Below are 12,273 nucleotides of genomic sequence, written 5' to 3' on the forward strand. Positions count from 1 at the left end.
TGTGATAATGAGCTTGATGACAGATGCCATTGAGTATTTGAGAACATGACACTGACTACAATACTGTGTGAACATGTTTGAGCACTAAAATATCCACTACTGTCACAAACTAGTATGAGTAACAAACATTAGACAAAAAACTTCAAATAGTCTTTTGATATTTTCAGGTACAAATAGATCGTCCAGATGTTCTCTGGATAACTTCTCCTTTGGAAGGACCATGGCAGCATGATGGAGTGCAAGAGGTCTCAAAATGCAAACCTCCAATGGGCGAGTCTTTATCTTCTGAACAGCATGATCCCATAAACAAGAAAAGAACATTCTGTGATATGTTTGTCAAATAGTGAGGATTTATTACAGGATTTGGAGGTCCCTCCCCTCTTGTTAAATGTTTGAGTGATGCATTAAACCTGAACTTTGACTACTTAAAGGTCCAGTGTGTAAGGTTTGTCTATTTATGGCAAAGATGGAAAATAGTATTCAGATCAAATATGTTTTCATTAGTGTATAATGAAGATAATCTGAAGATAATATTTTAGTTTATGTTACCTCAAAATGAGCCTTTTATATCTACAGTGGGAGCGGGTCCTCTCCCATGCAGTCAGGCATGTTGAAACGCTGTGTTTCTACAGTAGCCCATAATGGACAAATTAAACACTGGCTCTAGATAGGACCTTTGGGTGTGTCTCCATTCTTCAGACGAGGAAGGTGAGGTGAGCAGACTGCAATGCCACAACCACTGGATGCAACTAAATCCTACACAGTGGTCCTTTAAAGGCAGAGTCAGATTCTGTGTGTTTAGTCTGATCCAGTCACATACAGGAAACTTAACATGTCTTTTGTGAGAACTATTACTTCATAGTCGCTTTTTGTCTTAAAGCTTGTGTGAAGAAGGGTCTAGCCTGGAAATGTAGTCCTTTCTAAAATGGCTGTTCTGTAGTAGTCCTTCTAAAAACAGTTGGAGATGCATTTGAGTCTTCAAAACATCCTCTAAAAATATAAAGAATGTGATATTTATGAGTTCATCAACTAAAAAACAAATGTCACATAACATTAAATAACAGTTATATCTCATAGACTGCAGATGATTGGGCCACTTTCAAAGGTCATGGTACCATCAATTAGGGCTGTAAAGTCAAATATAGACTGAACTCTACAGCTGTTTTTAGTCATTTATAAAACGCCAGAACTATCATCAGTAACACTCCTTGTGTCTCTTGGCTGTGTAATAGATAATAAGGCCCAGGGTGATGAGAACCCCTGAACCAACCAGAGTCAGGAAGCCCACCACGGGCCTCTTGACCAGCACGTGGCAGCTTAGGCAGGGCTGAGGCATGCTGGGACACTGCTGGGGCGCAGCCCCTTGAATGGGGAAGCCGTTATGCTCGATGATGTTGCGATAGTTCGAGAGAGAGGCCTTGATGATGACCTCCTCGTGGACCTGGCCATACAAGCCGAACCCGGGGTCCCTTTGGTCACTCAGAGCGTAGGCGAAGTATCCCTTCAGGTTCACACCGTCCAGCGTGTACGCTGAGGAGGAAGCACATGAGAAGATCAAGATTCATTTACATGAATGTAAAGAAGAAGAGGTGGTGAGCTGTGTGTGTGTGTGTGTGTAGAACAAACATTTCAAACAAGTCAGAGGTTACATAAAATATTCATTGTACAAATAAATAAATAACACGCGTGTCATGGTTGATGTATTTCAGACTGTGCTGTGTTGAATGTAAACCTCCGTTTTTCTGTGCATGGTTGCCACTTAGTGGTGACAGAGCACACTACAACATTCAACAACATGATACTATGAGCACATCACAGCGTGACACTACAAAGTCTCAAAGTGCTCACCGAGCCTTTGCTGTGTGTAACCCAATAAACTTTACAAGGACAGGTAACTGGACAGCGGGTAACCTTGACTCTACAATTCAGTGTAAAGTGTGTATCTGTTGATATTTTTGTGTGCTTACGTGTGTGTTCTGAGTCAGCTGACTATTCGAGGGCCGCTGACCTAAATAGCTGTCTAATGATTAAGCTCTACAGAGGCCAATGAAGGAAGAACCTTCAATCACCCCTGTAGGATTGATCACTCACTATTATTAATCCTTTAACATTTCACCAGCAGGATATGTGTTTGTAGCCTCACCTTTCAGCGCCTCATTGATGTAGTTGTACAGGTAATAGACTCGCAGGCTGTCTTTGAAGCGGGCTGGGTCTTCCTGGACCCCATTCGCCATCACATAGACGGGTACGTCGCAGTAGTGCTCCCTCACCTGACACAGCAGAGGAACAATGTTTTCACATCAGCTACACCGCACGGGTAAAGTCAGCTCTTATCACTGAATGACCGAAGCCAGACCTGCTCTAGATAAGCGCTCCATGCAAACAGTGTATTTGCATACTCATTTATTTTTATTCTGTCATTGCCTCTGCTGTTTCTGTTACTATGTTTGAGTAAAGCATTATATACAATAACTGTATTCTCATTCCTGTTATGACAAATAGTGACTCAGATGCCTCCAGTCTCACCCAGTTGAGAGCTTTCCTCAGGCCCCAGGGCACAACAGGCCTCGGGGACATGATCCATGTGGTGTCTATCATGTGTTGGACCTCAAGCATTGCGATGTAGGTGTACCTGCACACACAGAGATGAAACACTAAAATTATTGTAATATCATGCCTTTAAACCGAGCTACTTTCAGACTTCTTATGGTTCCTGGTTTAACCCTGATGACCTCTCTCTCCCTCCTTGTATCAAAATAAAAGCAGAGACAATTTTGTCTTACGAGTCTTCCTTGGCATGTGTCACCAGCTTGGTACTGAAGTGACTGATGGCAAAGAAGTCATACGTCCCTTTAACCAGCTGTCTGTCCTCCTCGTTGAACACTGGCAGACTGTGGAAACACAGAACAGATGGTGTTATATACAGAATATATAAAAGTTAGTAGACTTTGCCCCATTAACTATTAATGTAATAATTATTCCAAAAGCTTTTACTAAGGACTCCCAGCCAACCAGCTAACATAGCTAACAAAATGACTGTATTGAAGTATGAATGAACTATTTGTACTCGAGTGAGTTGAGCTGACGCAGCCAACTCCTCATGCCCAGTGGATAGTCCCCACTGCCAAAGATGGGCTCTGCAAACCAGCCAACGCGGAAGTCTAAAACCCTTTTAGCCGGCTCCACATCTTCACGGCTGAATGAAAACGCCGGTTCCACCCAGTCCATGTGCAGAGCCAGAGACACCTGAGACACAAAACATGTCATCATCTGTGACATTCACCTATTGATTAAGTGATTTAACCAATATCTAATCTTTTGTATAATATCTCCTGGCAACAGCTGCCTGTTTTAATATAAAATGATCCATAAAAAGTGCAAGAACAAAAGAGCAAAGACTGCTTTCCCCTCATGCATTACTATTTTTGTTTATTTGGGCAAAATGTTTCTCTTTTTCTGGCCATCATTTTGGGTGTTAGTGCATATGGCACATTTTTTTGTGGTCTCTCTCTTGACAAATTTTGTAATTCAAATTTGATTTTTTTAATAGATCAATAGAACACTAACATTTTTACTACCCTCTTAAGTCATTAAGGACAAAATGTGCACTTCCAAATAAACTGTTTTTTTTTCTGCATAAATCTCTTCAGAGATCACTTCAGCACTGCTCATAACTACTAAACAGTCAATCATTCTGATGATTTAAACACTTGAAATGCCAGTTTGATTACATTATGCTAATATTTTTTATGAAAAATTAAAAAAAACACACACATACAAAAAAAAAGAAATCCATATAACAGATGTTGGGGGGCCCATGGATTTTTTTAAATATGGATTGTGTGTGTGTGTGTGTGTGTGTGTGTGTGTGTGTGTCTGTGTGTGTGTGTGTCTGTGTGTTTTCAGAAAAATGTAGTAGGTTAAATGTAGGTTAAAATCCTGATGGTTATTCAATATTTGATCGTTTTGATCAGGACTGAAGTTGATTTAACCCCAAAAAGCAGAAAAACATATTAATTTGTTTTTATAGCAATTTTTTGGAAGTGGACAGAGGGTAGTACATTTTAAATGTAATGCTACACAAAAACTAATAATGCATCAAAGTCAATATTTTGGCTAATCTTTGACATATTCGTGACTGATTTAAAAAGAAAAGAAATTTAAAAATCCCACAGCCGCCCAACACTGACACAATGTAGTCAAACTGGCATTTAAAGGGTTAAACTCCTCAAAATGATTGAATGTTTTGTAGTTTTGCACAGGGCTGAAGTTGTTTAAGAGAGCAGAAAAAATATTCATTTGTAAAGTTTTTATAGCAGTTTTATTGGAAGTGCACATTTAAATCCTGATGACTTAAGAGGTTACAGCTGAGGGTTAATGAAACAAATGTTTCTAAAACCAAAGCAGGGCCTTGCAGATGACTTGTTTAGGTGCAACAGTTAGACAGACATGTATGAACACAGACACATTAAATAAATACAGTTCTGACCTGTCCTCCCTGCGTGTGTCTGAACTTGCGGTCATAAGCGTGCCAGGCCAGAGCGTGCGCCCGCAGCATCTGATGCCCCTCCTGGTAGCTCACCATCTCATCATTGGGCTCATTCAGGGTGATCCACATCTTCACATGGGCACCTAGTTCTCTGTAACAAAGCCTGGCGTAGTCTGCGAACGCCTCTGGAGTCTCCCTGTGGAAAGAGTCAAATGCAGAAATCTTCATTACAACTTTTATATTCATAATCAGGCCGTTTATATTTTATCATGACATGTTATATGTAGAGTCCCAACAATAACAAATATATCACAAAACACAAACACACGCATGGAGCCACAAATCCAGGATACAGCGACGCTAAATGTGGCAATAAAGCTAAAAATGCCAATACACAGGTTGTTCTTTTATCAAACACTGTTATTGCTGCGTATACTGATATCTCTTTATTACAGGAAGAGGACAAATGAAACCATGGCAGCGAGTCATAAAGGATGTTGATGTTGATGAAGAGGACAGACTGTTCCTGGGAACACAACTGCATGTTGATTTTCCATCAGAGCAGGCAGTAAAAGATTATAAATTGTAATAAAACTGATACAGATGGATGTGTATTAGTTATGTGTTCAGATTTCTAAGCTTTAACAGTCATGAAGCTTGCTCAGCATTCATGCAAATAACTGAACTACTACAGAGAAAGTCAAAGCCTTCACCCTGGAGATCTAGAGTTTTTCTCCTACTTCAGGTATCACATATCATAAAACCTGCTGGAGTTACAGTCCTCACTGTATCCAACCTGTTCAGCCACTTGTTGGCGTTGTCCAGCGTGGCCGGCAGGCTGCTGCGCTGGCGCGTGTGGTGCCACAGAGTGACCACGGGCGTGACATTGGCCTGCAGCAGCTGACGGGTGAAACAGCGATAGTAGCCCAGCAGAGTGGTGTTCGGATGAGCCACGTCACCCGTAGGCACCAGGGCTGACCAGTTGAGGGAGAAGTGGAAGTGGTTTACACCCACCTGCCGGATTTCATCCACCTAAAGAGAGAATTATTATTACACTCACATACAAACTTATTGAAAATTGTTTTAATGTGAAAGTTGTTGCTGGGTCAGTGTAGTTTCTGTACCTCTACAGTTTGAGTTTGATCACAAACCCAAAACATCCTGCACATTGTCTATATTTTGACATTTTGCTTCATCATTTTAGATATTTTGGGTTGTTTTTGTACATACCTAGGTATACTTTACAGTAAAAAAAAAAAGAAAAGAAAATAATACTCCCCTGCTACCTCTATTTTTGTGAATGTGAAGCTATTCTGTAGCTAAATGTTGGACCGGTATGAAGACCTGCCTGATGTTGGATGATGGGGTAATCAGCACAGTGTGTGGTTCGGCGTAAGGGAGGCGCACTGAAGCCCTCCAGCCTTGTCAGCTCTCCGTTGTTGGAGATGTTCCACAAGTAAATACTGGGGTCTGCAAACTGGCTGGGCGTGGTCTCCACCTGTGACATGAAGAGAAACACACCAATGTAAATATGAACCCACTCGCTGTCTCAGACCGTATTTAACTGATATACACCCAAATGCAAATAAAGGCCATATGGGGGCAAATAATTGCTGATAAATGGACTGTACTTATATAACACCTTTCTAGTCTTCCAACCACTCAAAGCACTTTACACTACATATCTCATTCACACACATTCATACACTGATGGTACTGGCTGCCATGCAAGGTGCCAACTGCTCATCAGTTTGAGGAGCTAACCATTCACACACCAGGCGCAGCCTTCAGGAGCAATTTGGGGTTCAGTATCTTGCCCAAGGACACTTCGACATGCAGACTGGAGGGGATCGAAGCACTGATCTTCTGATTAGTGGATGACCCGCTCTACCTCCCAGCCACAGTCGCCCCAGTTGGAGCGGCACTGTTTATCTCGGCTGGCAGACGGTGTGAGGTTATTTGGTTTATGATTAAGAGAGGATTCACAGTCCGAGCTGGACTTTCAACCATGAAAACTGCAAGTTCAAAACAATTTGATGAATGTGATGTAAGTTTGACACCAGGCAGAGGAGCTACTATGTTTTTGTTCTCATAAAAAAAACTTCCTTTTTAATGAATCAGTGAAGTTAATCGTTAACACACGTTTCTTATTCATTACATCTGACCTCTGACCCTGACTCCAACAAACAGACAGACATACCTGTATGGAGTTGGCAGATACACCCCAGGCGAAATCACACGGGAAGGTTCCTTGTGCTGGTCTGTTCTCTGGAAGTTCTGGGAAACCGTTCCTCTGGATGACGTTTCTTTAGGAACATTCAATAATCATCATTAGAATAATTTGTCCTGCCACAGTTTCATAATGAAGCATATGAATCCTGCAATACACTTACAGAGCATGGTCGGAGGCGTGGGCCTCACCCAACGAGATCTGGCAAATATTAGCTACATGCCAGCTACCTAAGTATGCTGTATACTGTCTGGTCTTGGTCTTGACCCCTCACAGTCTTGGTCTTGTCATAGTTTCAACACACTCTGGTCTTGGTCTTGTCTTGGTTTAGGTGGTCTTGACTACAACACTGTTCCAATTTATCTGTCTTTGAAATATTTGAAATTATTTCAATATAATGGATAACTTAAAGTGATATGTAACTATCTGTGAAATTCTAAAAACATATTTAATGAAGGGAGCAGATTTATTGCTTTAATATTTGACAAAAGTTTCAATTCAACTGTCAATATTTTAGATTAAAGTCTATTGATCAATCTATTGATTTCATTTCTGCATGGCAGCTTTGTGCTGATGGACTCAGTGCTTATCATAAAGGAAGCTTTTTAAAACACATCCTTACAGTCTGATGTGTGAAACTCCACAAGTGAAATCTGTGTCAAAATATCACTAATATTGTCATCAAACTAAATGAACAGATCGATTCTTTGTCAGTATTACCACTCATCACGTCATAATACACACACACACACACACACACACACACACACACACACACCTGTAAAAGGTGGCAGATGTCTTGGGCTCCCTCTTCATGTCAGGAGTGTTAAAGTCCACATAGTAAAGTCCCCGTCGTATCCCATATTCTCTGTGCCACTCGAAGCCATCAATCAGAGACCAGGCTGTGTATCCGATCACATTCACTCCATCTATGACGATCGCTGTGTGGCAAACATGTACGCTCAATCAGAACTTTTCAGTTTCATGTCAGATGCTTCAAATATTGAAATCATTTGTTGGTTCAAAAATATAAAAATCTGCATTTTCATGAATCAGACTGTGTCATCACTCACATTTTAGTGCCTCTGCGATGAACCTCTTGAGGTAATACATGTGTTTTGGGTCTTCTGTCTTGGTGTTGCCAAGGACGTACCTGTAGGAGTGAAAGCAGGATGTACCACAACACAGCAAACACCAGAACATCGCAGATGTACAGACAAATCAACATCATTAATGTCTAAACCCACCAACCACTCTGCACCACAAAGATGGGCGGCTTGTTGTACTCAGCGTTGACCCAGTACAGCAGCATCCTCAGGTCCAGATCTTCTTGCTGCCCAAAATTCAGACTGTCGATGAGCTGGAAGCTGAGCGCTGCTCCGTGAGAGAGGGCGAAGAAGTCGGCTGTTCCTCTCACCTGCTCCCTCTCCTCTCGGGTGAAGGAGGGCAGCCGTGAGCCTAGCCTCGCCTTCATGCAGGGAGGATAGTCTCCATCTATGAAGAGCGGCCGGGCAAACCAGCCCAGGACGTGGTCCAGGGAGCACTGGCACTCTCTCAGGCTTTCCAGTCGGGTGCGACTGGGCTTGATCCAGTGAGAGGCCAGTGCCATGGACAGCTTACCCTGCTGACGAGTTCGGTAGTGGCGGTGGTAGAGGTGCCATGCAGCTGCATGAGCCTGGGGGAGAAACAGACAGACAGACAGACAGACACACAGACAGACGGACAGACAGACAGACACACAGACAGAAGAGGAAGATGAAGAGGACGGACAGTAAAAATAAGTGTGTTTCAATATTATAATACATTATAAATCAACGTCTAAAAGAAAACTACAAACCAAGAAACTCTTCTCGGGATGGAAACAAATAAGTGGTGCAGGGGAAAGATGAAAATAAATCACATAATGAAGTCATTATGTTTGGATTATGTGAGAATGTATAACCTCCGTGGTGCTGTCTCTCTGCACAGTGGCCTGGTCTTGACCTGATGATTGTTCCTCAGTTCTATAATGTTACTATATTACAACCATGATAACTATTTATATGAATAATTATCCATTGAACTTTTTGCTCTGTTTCTAATCTTTGGCTGCTGACCTCTGTCCTGACTTACACTGCTGTGTGTTCGTGTGCTCTTTGTTTGACAGATTGACTTTTGATTATGCTGTGTTCATTTTTTAGGATGTTTGGCAGCCAAAGCGTGGTTAGTATGTCTGTACCGTAGTGTGAGCAACATTTTATTATTCTGGCAGGTGGAACAAGAACAAACTGCTTTGTATAGATCATTGAATCTATAACAGTGCATCATATTTTTAAGATGATTTTATGTTTTGGATGAAGATTTGAATGAAAAGTGTCGAGTCACTTAAAAAGTACAATATTCCTCTGACGTGGGGTAAAAATAAATGTAAAGTGTAAATGTGTTGGAGTGCAGTAAACATACTTTGATTGTCTTTATTGATCTTATTTCCCTTGTATCACTTTGTCACTCACATGGTGGCCATGACTGTGAAACACTTTGAACTTCACATGATATAAAGTTTGACTGATGTGTGTGTGTGTGTGTGTGTGTGTGTGTGTGTGTGTGTGTGTGTGTGTGTGTGTGTGTGTGTGTGTGTTCCCTGAAGCTGCAAACAGTTCTGTCAGCAAACAAACTCACCTTAAGGAGATTGTGTCCAACCCTGAACGGGAGATCAGGGTCGTTTTTAATCCCGGGAGCGACCACTCCGGTGCCGTAACCGTGCCGCGCCACCACAAACGGGTTATCAATGGTGATCCAGTACTTCACATCATCCCCGAAAGTCTGGAAGCAGAAATCCGCGTAATCCTTAAAAATCCCCACGAGCTCCGGGTTGCTCCAGCCGCCGAGGGTCTGCTGGAGGTGATCGGGCAGGTCCCAGTGGTAGAGCGTGACCACCGGCTGCACGCGGATCTCCTTCAACTTCTTGATGAGGCTCCGGTAATAGTTAGTGCCGATTTCGTTGTAACTCCCGCGGGTGCCGTTGGGGAATATCCTGGACCAGGACAGAGAGAACCTGTAGTGGCTGACCCCGAGCTGCCTGATGGCCCGGATGTCGGCCTGGATGTTGTGATAACTGTCGCTGCCGACGTCCCCGGTGGCCATCCGGTTCCCACCGCGCGTAAAAGTGTCCCAAATGGAGAGCCCCTTGCCGTCCTTCTCGAAAGCGCCCTCCACCTGGTACGCCGCAGTGCCCACCGCCCATATGAAGTCTTTGGGGAAGGTATCGTAGAGGAAAGCCTTGTCTCCTGGGTAGGGCAGCTTACTGAAACGTCCCCATGTTCTCAAACCTGCGTTGGGCTTCGCGGCTGCAGAGGTGAAGGAGAGACATGTGCACAGGAGTAAAACCTTCATGGTGGCTGTCAGTGCTGGCTTCAGATGTCCAGTTTTTGCCTCTAATGTTCATTTCACCATGCTTGGAGGCTCTCGGTCACTAAACAGCAGGTTGCGGAGTGCAGTCAGCCAGCTGTGAACCCACCATACGCCACCTCTCCAAATCTATCAATTATTAGCCAAAGCACCTGAGGCACGAAGGTCTCCAGGCACAGCGTGAGCCGAAGAGGCCCAAATGATCAATCTTTAGCAAAGCAGACACACATTAGCTTCAATAGTGACTAATGGACAAATGAGAGGTGGACATATTTCCACATTTTGACCTGAAGCTGATCTTTCAGAGGACAGAGCAGGGACAGTGACCCAGGTGCGTCTGATTGAACATGATCTCACTAACAGCTCCATTGTCATAGATCCTGCTCTGGCACATCATCTCATAACTCCATTTAATGTCACGTGATGAGCACAAATAAAAACTCATCTGCATTTCTCATTGGATCAGGTTGAGTGAGGAGCGCGCAGGCAGAAGATGATGGGGGAGTATGCAAACAGCAGTCAGTGCGCCCTGCTGCTGCACCCTGAGCACATCACTGCCTTATCTCCCTGCTTTCAGCTCGGTTGCTTGGAAACTCACTGCAGCCTCTTACTGCAGGCCCGTCTTGGTCCATACAGCAGCATGAATATATCTGAGGAGGTGTGGGCCTGTGTGTGTTAGAGCCAAGAATAAATGGTCAGCTCTCAGCTTGAGGCATGACATCCCAGATCAAAATGGATATTCAGGGTGAAAAGTCTAATCTGTCTGTATGACATATACATAAGAGAAGTACTGTAATGTAATGTAATATTCTGTAATTGTAATATTTGTAATATTATTTATATTATGGTCACTAATCTTGCAATAATATTATTATCTGTATCATGGTCACTTTCTTTGCAATATTTCTTACACTATGCTCACTTTACATCACAATACTCTTTTTATTTATTCTCAGTACTTGTCTGTCTTGAAGGTTGGTTGTTTTTCGTGTTTATTGTGTAGGTTATAGATATTTCTGTCTGTTTATTGTGTTTTTTTTTCCTTTTCTACTTTTTTCTAATTCTGTAGTGTATGCTACACTTTCCTCTGCTGCTGTAACAAGTACATTTCCCCATGGTAGGATGAATAAAGTATATCTAATCTAATCTAATCTAATCTAGTGTATGTGCTACTGTTTTGATTCTTTTCTTTGTACCTTGTTAATGTTTACATTCAGTTTTTGCTCTTCGAACATGTAAATATCATCCTGTCATACTGTCATATCCTCATGTACCAGCTTCATAAATCAGATTTATTTTTAGCATCTTTTTGCACCATTTATTGATTTCTTAGTCTGTACGTAGTTTAATGTTTATGTTTACCTGTCAAGCTCTTTGTTTTCATGTGTACACAAACTGGGCCAATGAAAGCAAAGTGATTTATTAATATGAATTAAAAGTTCTTTTTATTTTACATTCAAATCATAGTTTGGGGGTGTCACGGTGGTGCAGTGGTCGCCTCACAGCAAGAAGGTTCCTGTTTGAACCTGGGCTGGGGCCATGATGGAGGTGTTTACCGTGAAAGGCAGGTGGATTATCTGCTGCATAAAAACAGACTCATCTGGCAGTCAAGCAGCATGCGATTATAGCTGGTCATGGATCATAACCAGTGGCAGAATTAGGCGTGTGGGCGTTTTTCCATCAGGCTGAGCTGCACTGGAAAGTTCCCATCTCATGTGTACATGCATAAGCAATGCAGAGCACGGCAGGTCTCTATAGAACACAGGAAGAACGCCACTGAGTGCTGCTTAGCAGCCTGAGAGCACATACTGTGATGGGACGGTCTGTGTCGTTAAACTTAATGCTATACAAACTGCTGCTAATGAAATCAGAGCCAATTCAAATACAGCTGACCGTAAACAGGTGGAACAACAAAGTGGAGTGACATCTAAGAAAAAACTATAAATAGATTAATAGAGACAGATGCACAACAGCAATAAAAGAACTAACTATAAACATCAATGGAGCTATGACTAGGGGTTCTAATAATGATGACTCACCTGAGCCAGGCCTAACTATAAGCTCTATCACAAAGGAATGTCTTAAGTCTACTTTTACGAGGGAGTCAATGCAAATGAAATATGTCAATGAATCAATGAAATATAATCTCTGATCTTGGTTCCTGTTA

General features: G+C 42.3%; 1 protein-coding gene across 1 annotated transcript; it reads right to left on the reverse strand.

Moving 5' to 3' along the window:
- Nucleotides 1-165: 165 nt before the first annotated feature.
- On the reverse strand, nucleotides 166-10,219 carry kl (klotho). Its single transcript, XM_010742450.3, has 13 exons — nucleotides 9,378-10,219; nucleotides 7,967-8,394; nucleotides 7,793-7,872; nucleotides 7,498-7,660; nucleotides 6,690-6,795; nucleotides 5,838-5,987; nucleotides 5,286-5,521; nucleotides 4,490-4,685; nucleotides 3,068-3,246; nucleotides 2,784-2,891; nucleotides 2,527-2,632; nucleotides 2,144-2,270; nucleotides 166-1,530 (listed from the first exon to the last, which is right to left on the reverse strand). The coding sequence occupies exons 1-13, from the start codon at nucleotides 10,089-10,091 to the stop codon at nucleotides 1,196-1,198; spliced, it is 2,928 nt and encodes a 975-aa protein (XP_010740752.1). The 5' UTR covers nucleotides 10,092-10,219; the 3' UTR covers nucleotides 166-1,195.
- Between the last annotated feature and the right edge of the window lie 2,054 nt (nucleotides 10,220-12,273).

This window comes from Larimichthys crocea, chromosome II (assembly GCF_000972845.2).
Source record: "Larimichthys crocea isolate SSNF chromosome II, L_crocea_2.0, whole genome shotgun sequence".
Lineage (NCBI taxonomy): Eukaryota > Metazoa > Chordata > Actinopteri > Sciaenidae > Larimichthys > Larimichthys crocea.